General features: G+C 49.6%; 1 protein-coding gene across 3 annotated transcripts in view; it reads left to right on the top strand.

Moving 5' to 3' along the window:
- Positions 1-21,784, top strand: part of PRKCB (protein kinase C beta) — a 322,986-nt gene that overhangs the window by 231,472 nt on the left and 69,730 nt on the right. For all 3 annotated transcript variants that reach the window (XM_059415142.1, XM_059415140.1, XM_059415141.1), the window contains exon 9: positions 6,607-6,753. In XM_059415142.1, coding sequence (XP_059271125.1) covers positions 6,607-6,753 — 147 coding nt within the window. The remainder of the gene's footprint in view (positions 1-6,606; positions 6,754-21,784) is intronic.

The raw sequence follows: 21,784 nt of genomic DNA on the forward strand, positions 1-21,784 counted from the left end.
AGCCCGTGGGCAGCTGGGGTTTAAGCACACCGGAGAACTCAGGGAGTTGAATATGTGCCTTAGGGGTGGTAATGGGGGGGGTCCCCAACCCGGGGTGGGGCAGGAAACTGCAGTATCGTCCACCAGCTCAGCTTCTGTTGCTGCGTGCTGGCCGCTCTCTGGGGGAGTTCCCTGGCCAGCCCTCTTGGACTCTGCTGCTCCAGCAGCCGGGCTGCGAGTGCCCAGGTGGTCACAGGCGGAGAGACAAGAGTGTCAGGGGGTCTTGGTGGGACACCTGGGCCTCATCGGTGCAGTGAAGCCCTGTCCTATACAGGTGGTTCAAGCGTCAGGCTGCCTAGATTGGAGTCGGGCTCTGCCACTCGCTTGCTGAGTGACGGTAGGCAACTTACTTTCTCTCTCTGAGCCTTCGGTTCCCCATCTGTAAAATGAGGGAAGCAGAATGCTTCTCAGCTTCTAAGGTTATGTGAGGACCGAACGAGAGAATGCATTTAGGACAGCATCTGGTGCGTCATAGTTTCCCGATGTCAGGCCACTGTTGTCATTACCAGCTTCACCCTTGGAATAAATGAAGCTCAGAACATATTCCTTCTGGGATTTGGAAGGGCCGGTTGGGGATTGGGAGGGATCTATAGGGGCTCCAAGCCTCCTGAGGCCTTGCCTCTGCTGCTGGGCCCTGGGATGCCTGTAGAAGCCCCTCTTAATTGCAGAGGAGTCTGTAGCTGAAGCCAGGGCAGGCACTAATCGTCTGAAAAGTGGCCCGGGAGACTGGCTCCCCAGGTGTCTCTGCCGCCATCCCGTGCCGTCTGGAAGGACGCAGTTCTCCTGGCTCAGAACTCTAGTCTATTTGTTTTCTCTTTGAGCACTGAATTCTAGGGCTCCACACTGCGACGTAAAAAGGCAACCATCAGAGTATTCCTGTTTCCGAAGACCTATCCATCCCAGCAAGATAGAGGATCACTTTAATTTGGGCCTCGATTTTGAAGATGTTTGCTCTTTGACGGAGCATCTGCTGGACCTGAGGCCCCAGGGAAACAGGGGGCTTCCAGAGGGACAAAGACAGGCTTCTTGTCTCCCAAAGGTTCACCATGGAGGGGTCCTAAGCCCAAATGTTTTCAGGAGCCAGACAGATAAAAAGGAGGGGGAAAACTTGGTGTCAGACAGTAGGGTGTGGTGGGGATGGTGGTACACTTGGGAAATCCAAGATCAAAGCCACAGCCTGGTCACGTTCTGGTGGGAGCTCCTTCCTGGTTCCTAGATGGCTGTCTTCTCACTGTGTCCTCACTTGGTGGAGGGGCTGAGGGACCTCTCTGGGGCCTCTTTTATGAGGGCACTGATTCCACCCATGGGGCCTCCACACTTATGACCTAATCCCCTCTCAAAGGTCCCATCTCCTAAAGCCATCACCCTTGTGGTGTAGGATTTTAACATGTGAATTTTGGAGGGGACACAAACACTCTAGCTCCGAAGGGGCCTATACCTATGAGAAAAAAGAAGCAAATTGAGCTGGAGAGTGGAAAGAGGGTTTCTGGTCCTGAATTCAGAGGAGAGAAGGTTGCTCACAGGACGGGGTATGGGGGAGGGGGGAGGGGCGGTGAAGCTGGTGGCCGCTTGCTGCTCCTTTTGAAGGACAAAAAGAAAAAATTTCCACGAAGCAAGGTCAAATGGAGAATGGGGGAAGTTGGAGCCCCTTACTCATGGTTCACCAGCAGGATGTCCTGGGGGACCTGGGGTGTCCCCCTGAGGGCGAGGATGGGGGCTGGGGACCAGGGGACGGTCAGGATTCAGATCCACACAGGTTGAAGAATGCAGGGTGTGGGTCAGGTGGGTCCTGAGTCAGATTCAAGGAAGGTGGGAGGTGTGGCTCTGGAGCAGGGAAAGGCAGTAGGGCAGGGAGAAAGAAGGGGAAGTGTTTAGCAGCTTGGGCAAGACTCGAGGGCTGGGACATGAGGCTTTGGGATGATGGAAAGATATGGCCCAGAAAAGACAGTACAACTTCTGTCTTAGGCACTTGGCTTCTTTATGACCTACCCGATGAGCTCATGTTGGAACCACCAGCTCTATGTCTGTGACCCCCAGACCTCTGTCTGCAGCTCAGATACCATTTCTCAGTCTCAAACCCTACAGAGGCCATTGATCTCTGGATATGGATCCTTGGTTCTCCCAGAGACACTTGAATCTCTGCAGATCTCCGGGCAAAACAGTATGACCGGGTGTGTCCGCAGCAGCTCTGTTAGTAGCCCCACAGTGGAAGGGACACAAATGCCCATGAAGAGGAGAACGGCTCAACGCAGACAAGTCAGCAGGACAGCGGGGCAGACTTCCAGCTTGACAGTTTCACGGGTGAATTTCATGAACATGATCATGAGCGAAAGCAGCCAGATGCAAAAGACCACTTCTCCCATAGAGGGAAGCCTGTCAGACTTCCACAGATCTTCACCAAATGTGTGGGTTTCCAGAAATTCTCCAGTCCTCTGTGGACACCAACTGGGCGTCCTACAATTTAATTCACAGACAATACCTGGAGTTAAAGGAGACCTCACAAGTTAAGGCCTCTGTCCAGACTCGGGTCACACATGGTGGGTTCCCAGGTCACCCACTCTTCTGTCTGACTTGATACCAATCCGGGGTTCCCACTACCCCACCCTCCTCTGATTCTCTAATTGGCTAGAACAGCTCACAGAACTGAAGGACACACTTCCTTATGTAAACTGGTTTATTGTACATAAAGGATATGATAAAGGCTACAGATGAACAGCCAGGCGAGGAGACACATAGGGTAGGGTCTGAAAGGAGCGCCGGAGCTTCTGTCCTCCGCGGGGTCAGGATTCATCATTCTGGAAGCTCTTCGAACGCCACAGTTTAGGGGTTTTTACGAAGACTTCGTCATGGAGACGCAATCGATTATTAACTCAGTCTCCAGCCCTGAAATGAGGCTGAAAGTAACAAGCTTCTCCTCATGGTTTGGTCTGTCAGGTGACCATCCCCCATCCAGGAGCCCAACAAGAGTCTCCTCGTTAGAATAAAAGATGCTCCTATCAGGAAATTACAAGAGATTTAGGAGCGTTGCGTCAGGAACCAAGAGCAGAGACCAAATACATATTCCTTATTATGTCACACACTCTGATTCTATTTAATGAAGTTCAAGGACAAACAAAACTGACCTAAAGGAATAGAAATCAGAACAGGGATTGTGTTCGTGGGAGGCAGGATTGGCTGGGAAGGGGCACGGAGAACTTTCTGAGGGTGATGGAAATAGGGGTTTGGGTTTATGGATATATACATTTGTCCAAATTCATAGAACTATCTGCTTGATATTTTGTGCATTTCAGCATATCTAATGTAATTTTTAGTTTTTTTTTTAAAAAAATTTTAAATATTGATTTATCTTTTGGTAAAGATTGAGTGGGGGAGGGGCAGAGGGAGAGAGAAGCCCAGGGAGACTCTGCGCTGAGCACGGAGCCCGACATGGGGCTTGATCTCACGATCCTGAGAGCAGGACCCGAGCTGAAGTCAAGAGTCCGGCGCTTACCTGACTGAGCCTGCCCAGGCGCCCCTCCATTGTAAGTTGTAAAACATTAATCACAAAAAGAAGGAAAATGGTGGATGCTTTGTCAGCTGCCCCGATGGGATGACAACAGTGGACAGGCACATCCCGAGGGAGAGATAAGCCTTGCAGGGACGGCCACTGGGGACGGGAGTCTCAGCTTGCCCGAAGTCAGGCTCTTCCCGTCCTCTTGCCCACACCTCCACATCTGCCTTTCCTCCGCTCCTCTCCTGAGTGGAAGGTGCCACCATCCTGTCTTCTCGTGCATCCAACACAGAAGCCAAGGCCTTGCCCTTCATGCCTCATCCTCTCTCCCAGGCAGCACCAGCTCTGATGAGTCTACCTCCAAATCCGTCCACTTTGTTCCATCCACACCGCAGACACCCCTGAGGTCGGGTCCCGCCATCTTGCACCTTGATGACTGTGGTCATTTCCTTCTAGTGGTTCTCAAAGTCACCTTCAAATGGGTCTCTTCGCTGGACCCAGGGTAGTCTTCTAAATGGAATATGATCATACCATGGCCTCCTTAAAGCTCCCCCCCCCTTTTTTAAAGATTTATTTATTTGAGGAGGGGGTGACAGAGAGAATCTCAAGCTGACCCCTCTCTGAGCTCAGAGCCCAACACAGGGCTCCATGTCACAAGCCTGAGACCATGATCTGTGCTGAAACCAAGAGTCAGAGCTTCACCAACTTTGCCATCCAGGGACGAGCCTTTCATGCTCAGAATCAGCTCCGACTCCTTAAGAGGGTTTACCTGGTCCGGCTTATCTTTGGGCTGCTACCCGAGCCGCACCTGCCTTGCACTGTATCTGCTTCTTCGAGTGTGTCTTGCTTTCTGCTCCATTAATTCTACTTCTGCTGCTGACATCAAGTTGCTTGCCTGGAAAGCTCTCCTGCTTATCCTTTAGACCCAGGGTGTCCGGGACCTCGTCCCTGAGGCGGGGCGGATTCTCTGAACATCCACAGTCGCCTTTCTCCCTGATTGACCCTCAGCATCTAGAGTACCCCCAGCCTGCCGCAGGAACTCCAGGAGTTTCTTCTGAATACATGACGCTTTCTCTCGGTCTTTAAAAGTCAGTTGAATAGGGGCGCTTGGGTGGCTCAGTCAGCAGAGTGTCCGGCTCTTGGTTCCAGTCTGGGTCATGACCTCGGGGTCCTGAAATAGAGCCCCGTGTCGGGCTCCATCCTCAACGTGGAGTCTGCTTCTCCCTCTTCCTCTCTGTTCCTCCCCGTACCTCTCTCTCCGGAATAAATAAATAAAATCCTTAAAAAAAAAAAAAAACTGAATAATAGGACAGTTATAATAGCTGCCATTTGTTGAGTACCTGCCACATGCCAGGAATGGTGCTAAGGACCCTGCGCGACATTCTGTCCTGTCCCGATCTCCACTGGCTTGAAAGGGTTTAGCAAGGTTCATTCACCAAGGACAAGTCAGTGCTTACTCTGCTGGGTGCTGTTTGGGTCACCAGGGAGAGGGGAACGAGAGACAAAAATCCTTGACCTCTTGGAGGTTGTGTTCTAGCGTGAGGATGAAGAGGAGAAATTAAGAAACGAGTACAACTGGGTTTATGGGATGGTGATAAGGGATATGGAGAAAAATAAGTAAGGGTTTGAATAAAGATGGCAGAGAGCTTCTGCATGTCGGTGTTGGCAAAGGCTGTGGTTTTTTTTCCCCCAAGATTTTACTTATTTGAGAGCGAGCGGGGAGAGGGACAAGCAGACTCTGCGCGGAGCGTGGAGCCTGACGCGGGGCGCGATCCCACGACGCTGGGATCGTGACCTGAGCTGGAAGCAGTCTGACGCTTGAGCAACGGAGCCACCCCGGGGCCCCAGGAAAGGCCGTCTTATCTGACGTGAGGACGCTCTGGGAAAGAAGTCAGAGGCGCAGGGGGGCAGCAAGTGCAGAGGCGCAGGGGCAAGGGCATCTTTGGTGCTTGCAGAGAACAGCAGCGAGGCCCCAAATCAGAGAACGTGCAGAGGGGCAGGGACATCTCTGGCCTTTGGCCTTTTCTCTTGAGAGAGATGCTGAAGTTCGGGATGTCTCAGTAGAGAGTGTCCTGAGCTCACGGCTCCCTCCGGATTACATCCCTTATCCGTGCCCGAGTCAGGAATCTAGCCCTAGCGGCGACTCCAGAACCAAAGTCCTGGCGTCTGCAAGACCTCACTCCTGACCTCCTGTCCTCTCATCGCAGGGACTCTGCTGCCCTTCTGAGTCACCGTTCTGCTGCTCGCAGCGGCGAGACCCTCCCCCACTGCCCTGAGGACCAACATGGGTCTCACCCATCCGCTCATCCGCAGAGCAGGAGACTGTGTCGGTTGTTAGGGAAGTTGTGGAGGTAGAGTCTGTGCCTTCACAGAGCTTCCAGTGTGTTGGTGGAAGCCAGTGAAGAGTTACCATCCAGTGTAAATGGGAAGTGAAATGGATGAAGGCAGGAAAGAGGGACACTTAATCCAGACAGACAATCAAGGAAGGCTTCCCTAGGGAAGGGAACATGGGAAGCAGGGGGAGCTCAGTTGGCAAAGAGGAGACAGTAGCCACCCTCAAAGCAGCAAGAGCATGTGCAAAGGCCCTGAGTGGGATGTGGAAGGGGAATGGAGCTGGATTACAGGGAAGGGTCCAAGAAGCGAGGAGATTGGAGAACCTGATCATACTGGGCCATGTAGACCCGTGAAAGCACTGGGGCCTTTATCTTAAACCTAAGGAGTCACAACGGAAGCATTTTAAGCAGCTGGTGACCTGGTTGGGTACGGAGAAGGGAAAGCTCACTCTGGTTGCCTGAAAAGCCCAGTGAGGCGGGAACCGAGGTGGGGTCTCCAGGTGCCCCATGTTGGCAGGTCGTGGCGAAAATGGAAAGCAGGTCAGTTCTGGAGACAGTGAGGACTCTTCCCTGTGGTGGCAGGGGCAGGACGGACAAACGAGAAACAGGAGTGTCAAGGGTGGGCCCCAGCTTTCGGGCTGCTTTTCATTGAGATGCAGACTGGGGGACGGGGCAGCTACCTGTGACTTCCTCCAGGGACGTCCTCAAACCCTAATGATGTTTTCTGTGTGCTTCCTCCCTCAGAGAGCCAAGATCAGTCAGGGGACCAAGGCTCCGGAAGAAAAGACGACCAACACCATATCCAAACTTGACAACAACGGGAACAGAGACCGAATGAAACTGACTGATTTTAACTTCCTGATGGTGCTCGGGAAAGGAAGCTTTGGCAAGGTATGCTGTGGCGTGGGGGTGGCTCCCACTCCAGGAGGATAGGTAACAAGGCAGGGACTTTTACTGTTTATATGGGGCCTACATTCCAGCGACGGAGAGAGTAAAAAGGAAATAGACACAACACTACAGTTTGTAATGAAAACCGTGACGAAAAGGGATAGTGTGCTATGGGCCCCCCAAAAATCAAGAGGGGACCCACTTAGACCATCAGAGAAGGTGAACCCTGAGCTAGCTATCCATTCCAGGAGCTAGGAATTGAATGTTGCCAGCAGAGAGAATAGCAAGTGCAAAGGTCCTGGGGTAGAGAAGGGTTTGGTATCTTCTAGGGACCATCAGAGGGTATTGGGGCCAAAATGTCATGAGCATGGCAAGGTAGCAGGATGTGAGATTGCAGAGATGGGCAGGAGCCCGATCCTGCAAAGCCTTGTGAGCTGTGATGAAAAGTTTGGATTTTATCCACAGTGCAGTGGGGAGCCATCGAAAGATTTTAAGCAGTGAAGTGACACGATCCGATGTGCCTTTTGGAAAAGATCCCTTTTGCAGCCAAGAATGAAACCATTCCTTTCAGACAGCAAGGGAGTTGAAGGATGGCCCGGGGACTCGTAGAGTGGCTCTGGATGCTTTTATAGATACTAGGAGACACTGTTTTACTGAAGTTGAGATTGTGGTGTAAGTATTCCTGAGTTGTTTAGTGTTGTTTCGAGTCTTTTAATCCCTTGGCGTGCCACAAATATGTCTCCTATCAATCTCATACCGTGAACTCAAGTGTGCAGAAAAATAGAAATTTCTTCTCCATCTCTGTAGTCCACGCCCCCAGTCTGGGACTTTACCTGGAGTTGTTCTTACCTGGCCCTTCTCCCATTCACGAATCCTAACAGATCCTTTACCGAAGCAGGCTACGCGTTCACTGACTTCCCTCCATCATCACAAATGCGGCCCTAATCTAGGCTCCCCCGCGGACCCTCTGGCCCCCCGCGGAATTTCCTAACTGGCTTCCTGCTTTCGGTCTTGTACCTGTAATCAGTCCACTTCCCATGTAGCAGCAACGAGTCATTTTGTCAGAGTTCCATTAGGTCAAGGCACTCCCCTGATTAAAACTCCCCAGCGACTCTCCATCCCATCAGAGTAAGTGTCATACTACGTTCTTGGCTTACATGGTTCTTGATAATCTTATCAGGTTCTCTGCCTGGCGACTTCTTTTTCTTGTCCCTGTCACCCATAGTGTTCTGGCCACAGTGGTCCTTGGGTTTTTGAAACATACAAATCTCCTTGCTCTCTTAGAGCTTCTGTGAAGCCATTCCTTTTATTCTTTGCACGTTGGGGTCCTCCTTGTACTTCCCCTCACAACCTAGATGACACCTCTTCCGAGAAGCCTTCCCTAACCACCTTCTCTGCCTTGCTTTCATTCCCCATCCTATTCTGCTCTCTCATGGCAGCTGTCATCAGAAAGTATCCTTTTTTTTTTTTTTTTTTTTTATTGGTTTGTCTCTCTTCTAAGAACTGAGCATTGCAAGAGGAGGACCTCTGTCCTGTTCACTACTGTCCTTCCAGTGCTTGTGGGTTGAATCCATTCAGGGCCTGGACAGAAGGCACGATTTTCTCTGTGGGTCACAGGGTCATCTGCTGAGACGGAATAAGGATCTGAATGGTGGTCCAGCATGTTCAGGGCTTGGGCACGAAATGGGAATGACAGTAGGGAAACACAGCAAGATTACTGAGGAGCTTTCTAAAGCCAGTGATGGAAGTGGTCCGTGCCTCTGTGTGATTTTTGCCAGCACCTCTGAGCAGCTGGGTGTGGACATGGAGAAGTGGGTGGCATGTTTGAGCTACGGGAGAGATTAGCAGGATCAGCGAGCCGGAAGATTAAGAGGAAGTCAAGGATTCTGGGAAGAGAGATCCAGTGGAATCTTTCAGTGGGTGACCAGTAAAAGCATATTGGGTAAATGAATTAAAATGGCAGGTGATCAGTAAAAGCATATTGGGTAAATGAATTAAAATGGCAACTAGACCAGGCTGGAAAGGAAGTCAGAGCAGGAAGAGGGGCATAACCCCAGGTGGAAAAGAAGGGGATGAAAAAAAACCCAAACAGGTGAGGTCAAGAGATTTAAAGGGTTAGGAACACCAGGGGCATTTAGTTGCCAAAGATGAGGGACGTGCCTTGATGATAAGGACAGATGTGGCCTAAAGGAAGAAGGGGTTCTAATTATATGGCCTGTAGGGAAGTTTGTAGAAATTAAGTTATATTTTTAAAAAGCAATATCTACTTGTGGTTCATAATTAAAATTATATTGAAAGGATAAGCATGGAGATGTCTGCTCCCACCCAAGTCCACACCTTCTGTGCCCCCGCACTGCTGCTGCCCTCCAGAGGCAAATATTCTGTTCATCTAATTTGAATATTTCTGGTTCCCATGTGCTACATGAACACGTATAAATACACGTCTTTATTCTTGTCCTTGGTACTGCAAGGGCTCGCGTCCTCTACACAGAGCTCTGCTCCTTTCTGGTCACTTAACAATACAGGTTGGAGAGTTTTTGCTTGAGGAGTGGAAGTGCCAGAAGGCCTTACGGAAAGGATCAGGATTGGGTGGTGTGGGGGAGGGGTGGAGAAATGGGAGAATGGGTCATCCGGGAACAGTGAGGAAATGAGAGCAAATAGATCATATGTTTCCATGGAAACCGTTACAATAATTGAGATTTCTATTCCAGGCTGGGGATGGAGTCTCACGCAGATCACAGTGGAGAACAACAGTATGTCAGGAGAGCCAGACAGAATCCCAAAATCCTCGATGGTCCTTTAAAACAGAGCGTAATCCTTGGCAACTCTAGTGTGGATCAGATCTGGCCCCAAAACATGTGCCCTTGAGCATGGTCCTCATTTGTGGGGTGGCTAGGGAGTGACACGTGCCTTTTGCTAAGACCTGTGGGAATAAAACAAGGCAACGCAGGTGTGAAGGCTGTGGAGTTCCCAGCAAGTAAGCCCCATTTCAAAGACTCTGAAACCAAGGACAGTCTCGAGAGTTTACTTGCCTGGAGAGGTGGAAGCGTTTACCTGGAAGGGTTATCTTGCTAGAGCAGGGCTTCTTGGCATGTCTGCCTTACGGAGATTTCCATGATATACTCAAAGGAATGACATCTGTCTTATCTCTGTCTGTCTGCCTGTCTGCTATCACGGAACGATGACTATGACACGTTATCAGTTAAAACAGAAGCAAGTCCTAGAGCCTTATGATGAATAATATAAAATATAATGTACATAGAATAATTCTTTTCATGTAATATACTCATGGTCCCTATTCTCATTGAATTTTCTCCCAATATTTTATCGTAAAAAAAAGTTTTAAATATAGAAAAGTTGAAAGAATTATAGAGTGAGCATCCATAATACCACTGCCTAGATTCTACAATCAGAATTTGACTGGTTCTGTTTTATCACGTATCTATCCATCTATCCCTCTGTCTCTCTGTCAACCCACTTTTTTGAAAGATTTAATTAATTAATTAGAGAGAGAGAGAACACAAGCATGAGCTAGGGGAGGGGCAGAAAGAGGAGGAGGAGCAGACTCCCAGCTGAGTGGGGAGCCTGACGAGAGGTTCCATCCCAGGACCCTGACATCACGGGCTGAAGTCAGATTCTTTTTTTTTTTTAAGATTTTATTTATTTATTTGACAGAGAGAGATCACAAGTAGGCGGAGAGGCAGGCAGAGAGAGAGAGAGGGAAGCGGGCTCCCCGCTGAGCAGAGAGCTTAATGCAGGTCTCGATCCCGGGACCCTGAGATCATGACCTGAGCCGAAGGCAGAGGCTTAACCCACTGAGCCGTCCAGGCGCCCCTGATGTCAGACTCTTAACTGAGCCCCTCAGGTCCGCCACTGTCAGCCCATCTTTTTTTTAAGATTTCATTTATTTATTTGATGGACAGCAAGAGCAAGAACATAAGTAGGGGGAGTGGGAGAGGGAGAAGCAGGCTTCTTGCTGAACAGGGAGCTTGGCACAGGGCTTGATCCCAGGACCCTGGGATCATGACCTGAGCCGAAACCAGATGCTTAACAACTGACCCACCCAGGCACCCCTCAACCCATTTTTAATTCATTTCAAAGCAAGGTGCAGATACTGCTACCCTTTACCCCAAAATGCTTCCGCATACATATCATTGAACTAGAATTCAGTATTTGTTTTTGGTAATTTTTAGGGTAAAATTTACATGCAACAAGACGTAGAAAGCAGTGTACCATTCTGTGAGGTTTTGAAAAATGCATCCTTTAAAATGCAGTGGGGCTCCAAACATTAGTCAGGAAATCACACTAATGGATATAACAGCACACCCGTGGTGTTTGATGTATTCTGTGAGGGCCTGCCGGGGTGGGCTTGGCCCTGGCTGGACGTCAGTGAGGGCTTCCAGGAGAAAGTGGCTCCTGGGCTCTACTAAGGATGAGTCAAGTTAGCTTCGCAAAGTAGAGGTGAGGGAGTCAACGAAAATCTCAGAAGGTCTCTTCCTGACCCCTTCCTCGAGCCAGGCTTCGTTGATCGGGGTGGTGGCCAGGGTGCCCACGCTCCTGTAATAGAGTAGAATCCCCTGCTGTGCAAAAGTAGATCCCCAGAAGTACACTCGGTCGGACACTATGGACGCTTCATTTTCATTCATGTGATAGTCTGAGATGGGTGTTCCTGACCTCACCCACTCTCTCCATATGGTGGCTACGGAACCCAGGTCCCTTCCATCTTCTATGACTCCATTAATCTCTCCTGCCTTGTTTTGTCTACATTCCGAAGGCGGAGGGGGCGAAGTATGGAGGAGGTACAAGCTGCTTCTTAAAAGTCTTACTTTGGAAGTGACACCCATCACTTCAGCCTACACTCTATTAGAATTTAATCACGTGGCCATGCCTCCGTGCAAGAGAGGCTCGGAGAACAATTCTGGTGGAAAAGTTAGTAGCATTGACCACACTCCCTACTTTTCAGCTCTGGATGGAATTTTTCTTGGGGACACGAAAGAGCCCTCCGAACTTCCAGGTGATCATGCTCCATAAAGAAAACACTTCAGACTCCTCTTTCTTGGTGACATTTCCTTGTGTTCAAATCATGGAACATGCCAGGTGTTAGTGCTGCTTTTCCTGAAGCCTAGCAGAAGCCAGGAATAAATCAAGTAGGAAGAAGTCAGCAGCTTATGAAATTAAAAGGAAAAAAGTAGAAAGTCCTTGGAAACTGGGTACCCAGTTTCTTCAGAAAGTCCCATCCAGGCCTGTTGATCTGTATGCGTCTAAGAAGGTTTAAAATAAAAAACTCAGAGGTGAGACACCGTTCAGTCTCCTCTCCAAGTGCTTGGCTTTCCTGGAATAAGGTCCAGGAGGCTGGTGACATTAGTGCCTGAGTATTACTAGTAGGAGGCTACTTGACAGTTAGGAAGTAGCCCCTTCCAATAAGGTAACCTTAGGGACTTAGAACATTGGTGGCACTGTCCAAGGTGCTGATGCCAATCCTGTTAGCTCAACATTCAGACTGCACAACAGCGTTGAAAATAGCCTTGGCCAAGTTTCCCAAATACTCGTTTATTCATGCACATGTTTATTTTTTTTTTGTCATGTACACACCCCCTTGCTATCTTAAATATTTTTCTTTGAATGGATTTAACTTCCTTTTCTGCTCTTAGCATTGCCCTATAAAAGGATATATATATATAAAATCACACGCTTGATCTACCACTTGTGTATTTATTTTAATATGTTTTAGGAGAATTTATTAAAAGAAGATTGCTTTTGTCTTTGTACTGCTGATGGTACAAGTGTCCCGTTTTGTGAAAAACTGTCTTCAAGACCTTATGTTCACAAAAGACTTTGGCGCTTCCATTACTATTGTTATTTTTTTAGAACACGAGGTCTTTTGCTTCTTTTTTCTGTGCATATCTGGAAGGTACAGAACGTGTCTGATCTTCCGTGTCCTCCACATCCTTTAGATGAGAAGCATACTCAACATTTCCTGTATCCTTAAAAATCTTCCCTGGGGTAGCGACCCTCCCCTCCATACTTTCCTCACTGAATACATCCAGAGACTGAAACTCCCCTTTTGAGATTTGCTGCCTCCACTTCCTCCTCACCCACGCCCTATCCTCTTGCACTGGGACTTCTACCCTCAACAGATTCTGAAACACGCGTCTCCCAGTTTTTATCCATGATCTCCAGGCCTCTTCCTCTCCAGATCGGAGCACAAGGCACCGTGACTGCTTATGACAGCAGAGGGCAGACATGAGGGCAAGGAACTGGGACTGAGATTGGAACCCATGCCCCACCCCCCAGGAGAAGGCCTCACTTTTATAAACTGCCCACCGACAGGCATAACTAAGGATTCGTTCAGCTTTTCACAACAGGGATTTGTTGAGCAGCTACTATGTGCCAGGCACTCTTCTAGGTGCAGAGGAAATAGCTGTGAACAAAACAGAAGTATCTACCTTCATGGGACATCTGTTCTATGGTGGTGATGATGGTGACAATACCACCTAACGTTTGTGTCCTTAATAGTCAGGCTCCGTTGTAAGAGCTTCTCTGTATTGGCTCACACTCCCGCTCTAGCGTGGCTGCCGTTATCCGCATTTTACAGATGAGGATATGAGAAACAGGACGTTAAAATAACTTGGTAAAGTCATACAGCTAGTCAGTGGCATTTAACAGACTGGGTTTGGTTTAGATACATGTGATTTTGTTTGCTTGATACTTAACCCCTGCATTCCTGGTCCCAGCAGTGGTCACCTCGCCGTGTCATGGACATATCCTAGGAGGTTAACAGTGTTTCCTCTTATTTCCTCATCCCCCGCCTCCTTTTCTTCCCCTCTGAGTGTAAGCAGAGTTTGCGTGCCTTGGTTGTACTCTGAGCCCCTGCTGTTAGACAAAGGGCATGCCTAAAATGACGGACGGCTCCAGATTGCCGGTGCTCCCCCATCACTGTGCCTGAAAATCTCCTGTCCTATGCCGATGTTCACGGGTCCGGTGAGCCTTGGGAATCCTGTGAGGTTTCCTGAGAAGGCTCCTGAAATGGACTTCCTCTTCCAGCCCTGCCCCTCCCCCTCCTCTCTGGACCTTGGCTGGTAGGATCTTCCAAGCCAGAGGAGGCATCTCTAGCGTGTGCAGTTAACTCCTCAGCTGGTTCCTTTTCAGCCCTTGACCTCCAGGTCTGCAGGCCTACACCCACCTCCTTCTCTAATTCCACAGGCCCTTTCCCCTTTGTCTCCAGTTCTGATATCAGGAGCTTGTAGGCATTGCCTGGGACTAGACTATGGGTTTTCATGCATTTCATCTTCTGTATTCTCAACTCAACCCTGCAGGGGACTTACTGACATTAACCCTATTATATTTAGATGGAAATCCTAAATCACAGAGGTTGACTAGCCTCCCCCAGGCCAGACAGTGGGAAGGGGGCAGGACCAATACTTGAAAGTAGGTTTTGTGATTCCTGTTGCCTCTTTCCATCTCCGACAACATTTGTCTCTGCTTTGGGGTCCACTCATCTCCACCCAACGGCTAGTCGAGTGTTCTTTGAAACAGCAATTTCAGAACTGCTACAGAGCCGCTTTAATGGCATTTGTGGGTCCCTTCTCCTGCTGTGGGAAAAAAAAGGTAAAAAGGATATCTTAATGTGACTGCGTTGGGATAAGGGCAAATATATTAATATAATACATTAAGGCATTTTCTTCCACCTAAAAGCCCATTTTTTCTTGTGGTTTTAAAAGAAATTGAAACGCTTTCATGAGCCCCTAAAAAGATTGTGCCCCAGCCCCACCCCCCGACTTTGATTCGAGTGTGGCTCAAGTGTGCGCCAGCTGCCAGCATGAGCAACCCAGCCGTGTATCCTCAGCGACCCCCAGCCTTGTCTCCCCAAAAGCCAGAAGCGGGCTTAACTCGCACGAGCCCGGGTTTGTGCACAAGAGAGCAATCCAGAGCTCTGAGCCCCAGACCCAGCGGTGTGTTTTGTGCTGCCCTGAGTTGAGACAGGAAGAAATTGCCTGAGGAAATGAAAAGACAGTTTCTTCAAACCCATAACAAAGGCCTTTCCTAAGTCTTTTGGAGCTCCTGATGTGGGAGTCTCTCCTAATTTTAATCTCATTAGTGGTGTGGAGTCGCTCGTGCACCGCACCTACCGTCCATACATTAGACGTGGTTATATAATCCTGCAGACAAAAGTGCTTTCCGTTCCTTGAACCTGCTTTGCTATCTTCTTGCACCATATGGTGAGTTCCTTTATCTTATGGTTCACAGACAGCTCACAGTCTTTGCTACCTGTTCCCTTAATCCTCTTCCAGGGAACCTTTAGACATTTGCTGTCTGATCTTGGATCCCTGCCTTCTCTTTGGTTCGCTCCCCGATGATGGCACCTTCCTCCCAGCCCCTCCCAGGCCCTCGTTTTCCATATGCAATGCTGATTGCTGCGTGGTTCTGCCAACTCATGCATCCAGGCAAGGCCCTTCCACCTTCCCGATGTTTCCACAACTCTCCTCAGCGCAATGACTTGCTGTTCTTCCGCAGCCCCTACCTTCACTCCTCAGAAGAGAGCGCATTAGCAAACAAGACATGACAAGGCTCCATTCTCCCTGGCAAAATTAATGATACTGAGGATAAGGAAATATCTGGAAGTCAAGTTTTCTAAGCCTCTGCCCTGTTGCGAGCAGCTTGTCAAGCCAGAGTGAGCAAAGGGAGTCTTCATTAGGAAGACGTGGTGTGTTTCGGTGTACGTCATCGGCACCCAAAGGCAGGAAATGCAGGCAGAACAAAGAAGCTTCCAGGAAACCAACGGCCATGGCCTCCATCTAGGGAGCCCCGCCACCTGGCTGCTATCCCTGCTTCTTGCTACTGTCTCGCTCAGTTCTCCAGGTCTAGTTCCCAAATGTAGACTCTCCTGGAATTTTAAGAGAAACTAATGGGCCCAGGAAAGAGAAGCTGATCGGCCAGTGTGGCTCAGGGTCCCTGGGATCCAGTGAGGGCTGTGGCCACAGGGAGCGAGGTGGCTTTTTCAGCCATCCGTCAGGAAGGGCTACATGGTGGTATGGGCAGTTTCTCAAAGAGAAGGAGGGAACCCGCTGGCCCGTTGGGCGCACAGGCCCCAGTAGGTGTTTTTTAAGTCTGCGTTTTCTTGAACACGTTGCCTGATGCTTTGGGGAAGATAATACAAAGTTAAATCGTGTCCTGCTACTGAAGGGCCAGCTAGAGCCCATTAGCATGGAAACTCTGTCTAGGGCGATAATTCACGGCCACTGGTCCAATTACCGTGCTGTCACGGTCCCTGCCACCCTCCGCATATCCATCTAGACCGCATCTTTCCGCGCTCGTTTGGAAATGCACCGTCCTGTTAAGATGAATTCCTGGTTTCTAACAGCAAAACCCATAATTTTTTCTACCACAAACATCATAGTAGAAACCTGTGGGTTGTCATCACCCAACACCCATGGTAAAACATGTGGGTACACAAATATGGGTAGTTAATAGGATTAAACATAGTTTGTCTCAATCCCCCCTCTCCTCTCCTGCACCCCCTCACTCCTGCCCAATGCCAAATGATGTGTGGCATTGACCTATGACCTGTGTCCTGACCTATGTCCTGACCTCCTCAAAAACCACTGCAGAGGCTGATGATACGGTTTGAGCCCTGAGAACTTGTCTAAATGGTCTGTATGCGTTGCTCAGGGAAACTTCACAAAGGTGGGCACTATTGTTGGTTCCATTTTACAGATGAGGAAGTAGAGGCAGAGAGAGACAAGAGACTTGCAGATTCCTGCAGCAGGGGATGCAGGCTCAAACCTGGGGAGTCTGGCTCCAGAGTGCCCAACCACTGGGCCACTCACCCACCTGCCTATGTGCCCCATTTCTGCCTCGGAGTACCCCGGTTCTCTGTTAGCCTGGAACACCAGCAGCTAAGGGAGGCTTGTGCACCCAGGGCAGAGCAGATTACAGAGCAACAGGCTTCCTTGGTGCAGCCTAATTGTTCAAATCAGTGACAGACCCTTAAGGGTTTCACTGCATTTCTTTCGGTAAAAGGCATCAATTATTGGTTTGTTTTCCCGGGAACCATCTGAAAAAAAAAAAAAAAAACCAACAGATTAAATCTGCTTTTATTTTAACCATCTAGCAGTCAAATATAACATCTGATTCAAAGACAATTGACGGAGCATACATGTCAAGGGCTTTGATTTTGGCTCAAAAGAACGCTATAATAACTAGAGTTGATACCTATCAATTATCATTACCGTTTCTATAATATCAGTAATTGGAAGGAAGACAGCCCAGGGTTTGGAAATTTCTGCATTTCTCATGACAACCCAATCAAACAATTAAAAAAAATTTTTTTAAATTAAATCCAACTAAACATCTTCATTGAAAACACAGGAGCTAGGCATTTCAGGTTTCTGTCTCTTTATTCCCCACGCCTCCCTCCTGCCCCTCCCCCACCCCGCCCCCCCAGCAGTGACTGTGAGTCATTCCTTCCCGGTGTAGTGACATTTGCTTGACAATAGCGTGCCCTGAGCTGACTAGGCTAAAAAGGACCTTCATTGGAAACTTCCTTTCACTCTTCCTTAGGTTCTCGGTGCTAGGAAGGGCCAGAGTTCAGCTTGATTAGAATGGAGGTGTCATGGGGGCATTTAAAAAGGCTTAAATCTTCGCACCTGTTAAGCCGGCCCCTGATCTGAAATTTCAGCTAAACTCCCCCATTACCAGCGTCTACGTAAGCACCCCCCCACCACCGCTAGAGTCGTGTGTTCCTTACAATGGATGAGCCTGAGCCTAGACACATCCTTATCCCCAGGAGGCCCACAGTTTACATTAGGATTCACCCTTGGTACTGTTCATTCCGTGGGTTTGGACAATTGTACAATGACACGTATCCACCATTATAGTATCACACAGAATAAGTTTCCCTGCCCTAAAAATCCTCTGAGTTCCGCCTGTTCATCCGTCCCGCCCCCCACCCCCTAGCAACCACTAATCTTTTTACTGTCTCCATGGTTTTGCCTTTTCCAGAATGTCATATAGTTGGAATCATACATATGTAACCATATAAAGAGATTTTATTTTAAATACGGAAAGCCTTACATAATAAATCATGAAATAACCAAGTTGTATCATCTCAGTTGATCTGCACGCTGACTGTCCCGGCTCTTTTTTTTTTTTTTTTTGGGTCTGGCCAGCTTGGAGATGGTACCCACCGAGTCCTACCCCGCTCCACACTATTAACTCCCAATTAACATCTTTTCCCCACTGTATCACTTTTCAATTTTTCCTGAAGTACTTCTTCAATTAGCAAGTCTCCCCAGTTGCCAGAAATCATTTCTAGACTGTTAACTTCCAGTTTGCTGCTGGAGGCAAAGGCATTTGAATCACCCACCCCCAAATCACATGACTACATATTCAATTAATGTAACCACCATCAAAAATAAAACCTAGGGGCGCCTGGGTGGCTCAGTGGGTTAAGCCGCTGCCTTCGGCTCAGGTCATGATCCCAGGATCCTGGGATCGAGTCCCGCATCAGGCTCTCTGCTCGGCAGGGAGCCTGCTTCCTCCTCTCTCTCTGCCTGCCTCTCTGCCTGCTTGTGATCTCTGTCCAATAAATAAATAAAATCTTAAAAAAAAAATAAACCCTAAACACACATATGTGCACACGTATGCTCTTAGAAAAATTGATCCGAAGTTTAAATTAAATAATAAGAATACACTTTGGAGAGGCGCCTGTCGCGGCCGGCGCGACAAATCGACCAGGAAATGTGAGGGTTAAGAGGCTGGTGAAAAGAAATTAAGAGACAAAGAGATGGGGGCAGGAGGGACCCTGAGGAGGATGTCCAACAGGGCCGGTTTTATTCCACATCTTACCAGCATTTATAAGGCAGATCACAATAGGAGTATCTCGTCAGATGACCGCAAGTTTCTGTAACAAGTTTACATTAACTCTAAGCAAACCTCGTGATGCCAGGTAGTCTCCGCTAAAGCCGTGAGCAAGACAGTCAACCAGGGAGTGGGTTATGGGAGGTACAGGAACAACAAGGACCAACTGCGAATTCAGGACCCTGACCACACTGTTCCCTTCTGTAGGGAGAGTGTGTGGGAAGTCACGTAGGCGAGCGCACGACACAGAGCACAGACCCTTTCTCAGTGTTACTCCACTTTCCTGTCCTTAACCTTGTCAAGGTGTCCGGACTTTGAAGGAGACACAAGTCAGGGCCTGGTTTGGTCCTCGACTCCAACCATGCCGTAGCTTCCAACAGGCGCCTGGGTGGCTCAGTCGGTTAGGCGTCTGCCTTTGGCTCTGGTCATGATCTTGGGGTCCTGGGATGGAGCCCCGCATCAGGATCCTACTCAGTGAGGAGCCTGCTTCTCTCTTTCCCGCTCTCCCTGCTTGTGAGCGCTCTCTCTCTCTCTCTCTCTCTCACACACACACATACACACCCACATAAATGAATAGAATCTTAAAAAAAAAGAATATGCTTTGGTGAGTCAATATGGGGCCTTTTTTTTTTTTTAAAGACTTTTTTATTTGACAGAGATCACAGGCAGAGAGGCAGGCAGAGAGAGGAAGGGAAGCAGGCTCCCTGCTGAGCAGAGAGCCCGAGATGAGATGTGGGGCTTGATCTGGGATCACGACCTGAGCTGAAGGCAGAGGCTTTAACCCACTGAGTGACCCAGGCGCCCCAATATGGGGCCTTTAAGATAACCTAGAGCATGTTAGGACATCTTTGCATCTGGTGAAAGTTGAACTTTGGGAAAGCCCCGTAAAGGCTCCCAGTTCCTCGGCCACGCGCCTTCGGTTCTTTCTGTCTGAGCAGCATTTCACATGCCTTATGCCACTGAGCCCTTGTTACAGCCCCATGGGTTGATGGGTGCGTGTCTACATTTTTACTCCCACATCTGGGTTAGGATGGATCTGCCCCCCCCCTTCCAGGCCTCTGGTTACCCAGGGTTGAGTGGCCTTGAGCCGACTTTTTATCCCTAGCCTGGTCTGAGGGAGGACTTTGGCAAATCTGCACACAACTGACAGGTCTGTGAGGACCTAGCAACCAGGTGTCTGTCACCCCGCCCCCTCATAGACTGTAGAGGATGACCAGTGTTCTGCTGATTCTGCAGGAAAGCCCTGTCCGCGCTGAGCATGCAGCCCCCTGAGGGAGGTCCTCTTAGCCTCTAGCAGGTTGTGCCAGTCCCACCTCTAAGCACAGACCACAGGACCTTGGTTTGATCCCCGACATTGCATCACATCTCCTGGGAAATCGATTTTGCAGAAATTTGGGTCTATGGCTTCGTCTCACTTTGTGCCTTTCGATTTGTCTCTTCTGGAGAGGGTGAGGGAGAGCCGCCACAGCCACCGAGGGCATTGGAACATCCCTTTTGTGCTCCCCGGGTCCACTGTCTCTTTCCCAGCGCGGCTGGCTGCGGGCTGGGCACCGCGTTTTTCCTGCATTCCGTCCCTGGCTCTCCCAAGGGCCCTGTGAGGGAGCAGCTGTCATTATGCCCCTTTAATGGGTAAGAGAACTGAGACTCAGAGAGACTGAGTAATTTGCCCACAATCACACAGCACGCACATGACAGAGTCAGGCTTTGAATTCGCGATGACAGAGCCGGGCCTGGACCGCTGTGATGTTACCGTTCTCATTAGACGCAGACTTCCAGCTCGTCAGACTCTGTTGCCGTCACAGTCTCATGCTTCCCTCGAAGAGCTTGTCAGGGTACCTGTCAGGCTGTCAAGCTGAGGGTGCTGAAGCTCCCCTTCCTTTTGTAACTCGGCGGCACCCAGATTTCTCTCAAAATCCTCCTGCCAAGTGGGTGAACACCCTTGGAAGCGCAGGGGAACGGCGTGTGCCCGCGGCTCCAGCCCCGGATGCCACCACCGTCCTGACGGCCTGCCAAGTCCCCACTGCGTCCTCCCCAGGGCAGACCTGGCCTGGCACGAGAAGGCTCCCAGGATTTAGAAGGTTCTGACTGAATGGGTCTGCAGTGCAGCCCAGACTCCAGCTTCTAAAGGCTCCACAGGGAATTCTGATGTGCGTCCCGGAGAAACAAGAGCTTGGTGTAAGCACGGGAGGCAAACCGCAGCCAAAGATGGGGGACGGGGGCGCCCCGAACTTAAAACTTAGAGCTGAGTTGGGGCGCTTGGGTGGCTCAGTAGGTTAAAGCCTCTGCCTTTGGCTCTGGTCGTGATCTAAGGGTTTGGGGATCGAGACCCATATCCAGTCTCTTTGCTCAGCAGGGAGCCTGCTTCCCTTCTCTCTCTGCCTGCCTCTCTGCCTCCTTGTGATCTCTGTCAAATAAATAAGTAAAATCTTAAAAAAAAACAAAAACAAAAATAAAACTTAGAGCTGAGCAGATCTAAAGTCCCCTCTGCTGGTCTCTGGGGGGCTGGGTGCAACCCAGAAGAGACAGCCCAGAGAGCAGGGAGGACCCTCAGAAACATGGAGCCCTAAAATAAAGCTGGAGCATACATTGCAACAGACTAGCCCCCAGTGCCTGTCCCCAGCCTGGTGCACACGCCCACGGCCTCGTGGGGTGGGTGTCGCCGGCGGGGTGGGAGAGGAGTCCGGGGGTCTGCTGTGGGCCCGCAGTGTACACACTGGGTTTTAACTTGCTTCTGTCTCCCTGTCCTGTGCCAACCTCAGCTCAAGCACCTTCCCCATCCTCTTCTCCCAGATTGGAGTTTGGGGACCCAGCAAGCCCCGAGTCTCTCTCTTTTTCTCTTTCCGATGTGCCATACGCGTTCCAGTGAGTCTTTTCCCAAGCCCAGTGTGTGAGCTGAGCTTGCAGCTTCTGAGGGTGCTGGATGCTTGCTGTCTCCCAGTCCTCGCTTCCCGTCCCGGTGGGAGGGCCCCCATCCTCCGTAGTACTACGTGTTCACGATCCATGCGAGACATTCCTTGTAGACCCCCGTTCTAGGGAAAGCTGCTTTTCCTCCTCAAAAAATGATTTTCCCTTAAAGGAAATACGAGCTTTTGTTATGTTTCCTGTGTCTCGGGTTCCTTTGGCCTCTAGGCAGCTGAGAGAGGAAGGAAGAAAGAGAGAATGGAGAGAGGAAATA

The sequence above is a fragment of the Mustela nigripes genome, chromosome 11 (genome assembly GCF_022355385.1).
Source record: "Mustela nigripes isolate SB6536 chromosome 11, MUSNIG.SB6536, whole genome shotgun sequence".
NCBI classification, from domain to species: domain Eukaryota; kingdom Metazoa; phylum Chordata; class Mammalia; order Carnivora; family Mustelidae; genus Mustela; species Mustela nigripes.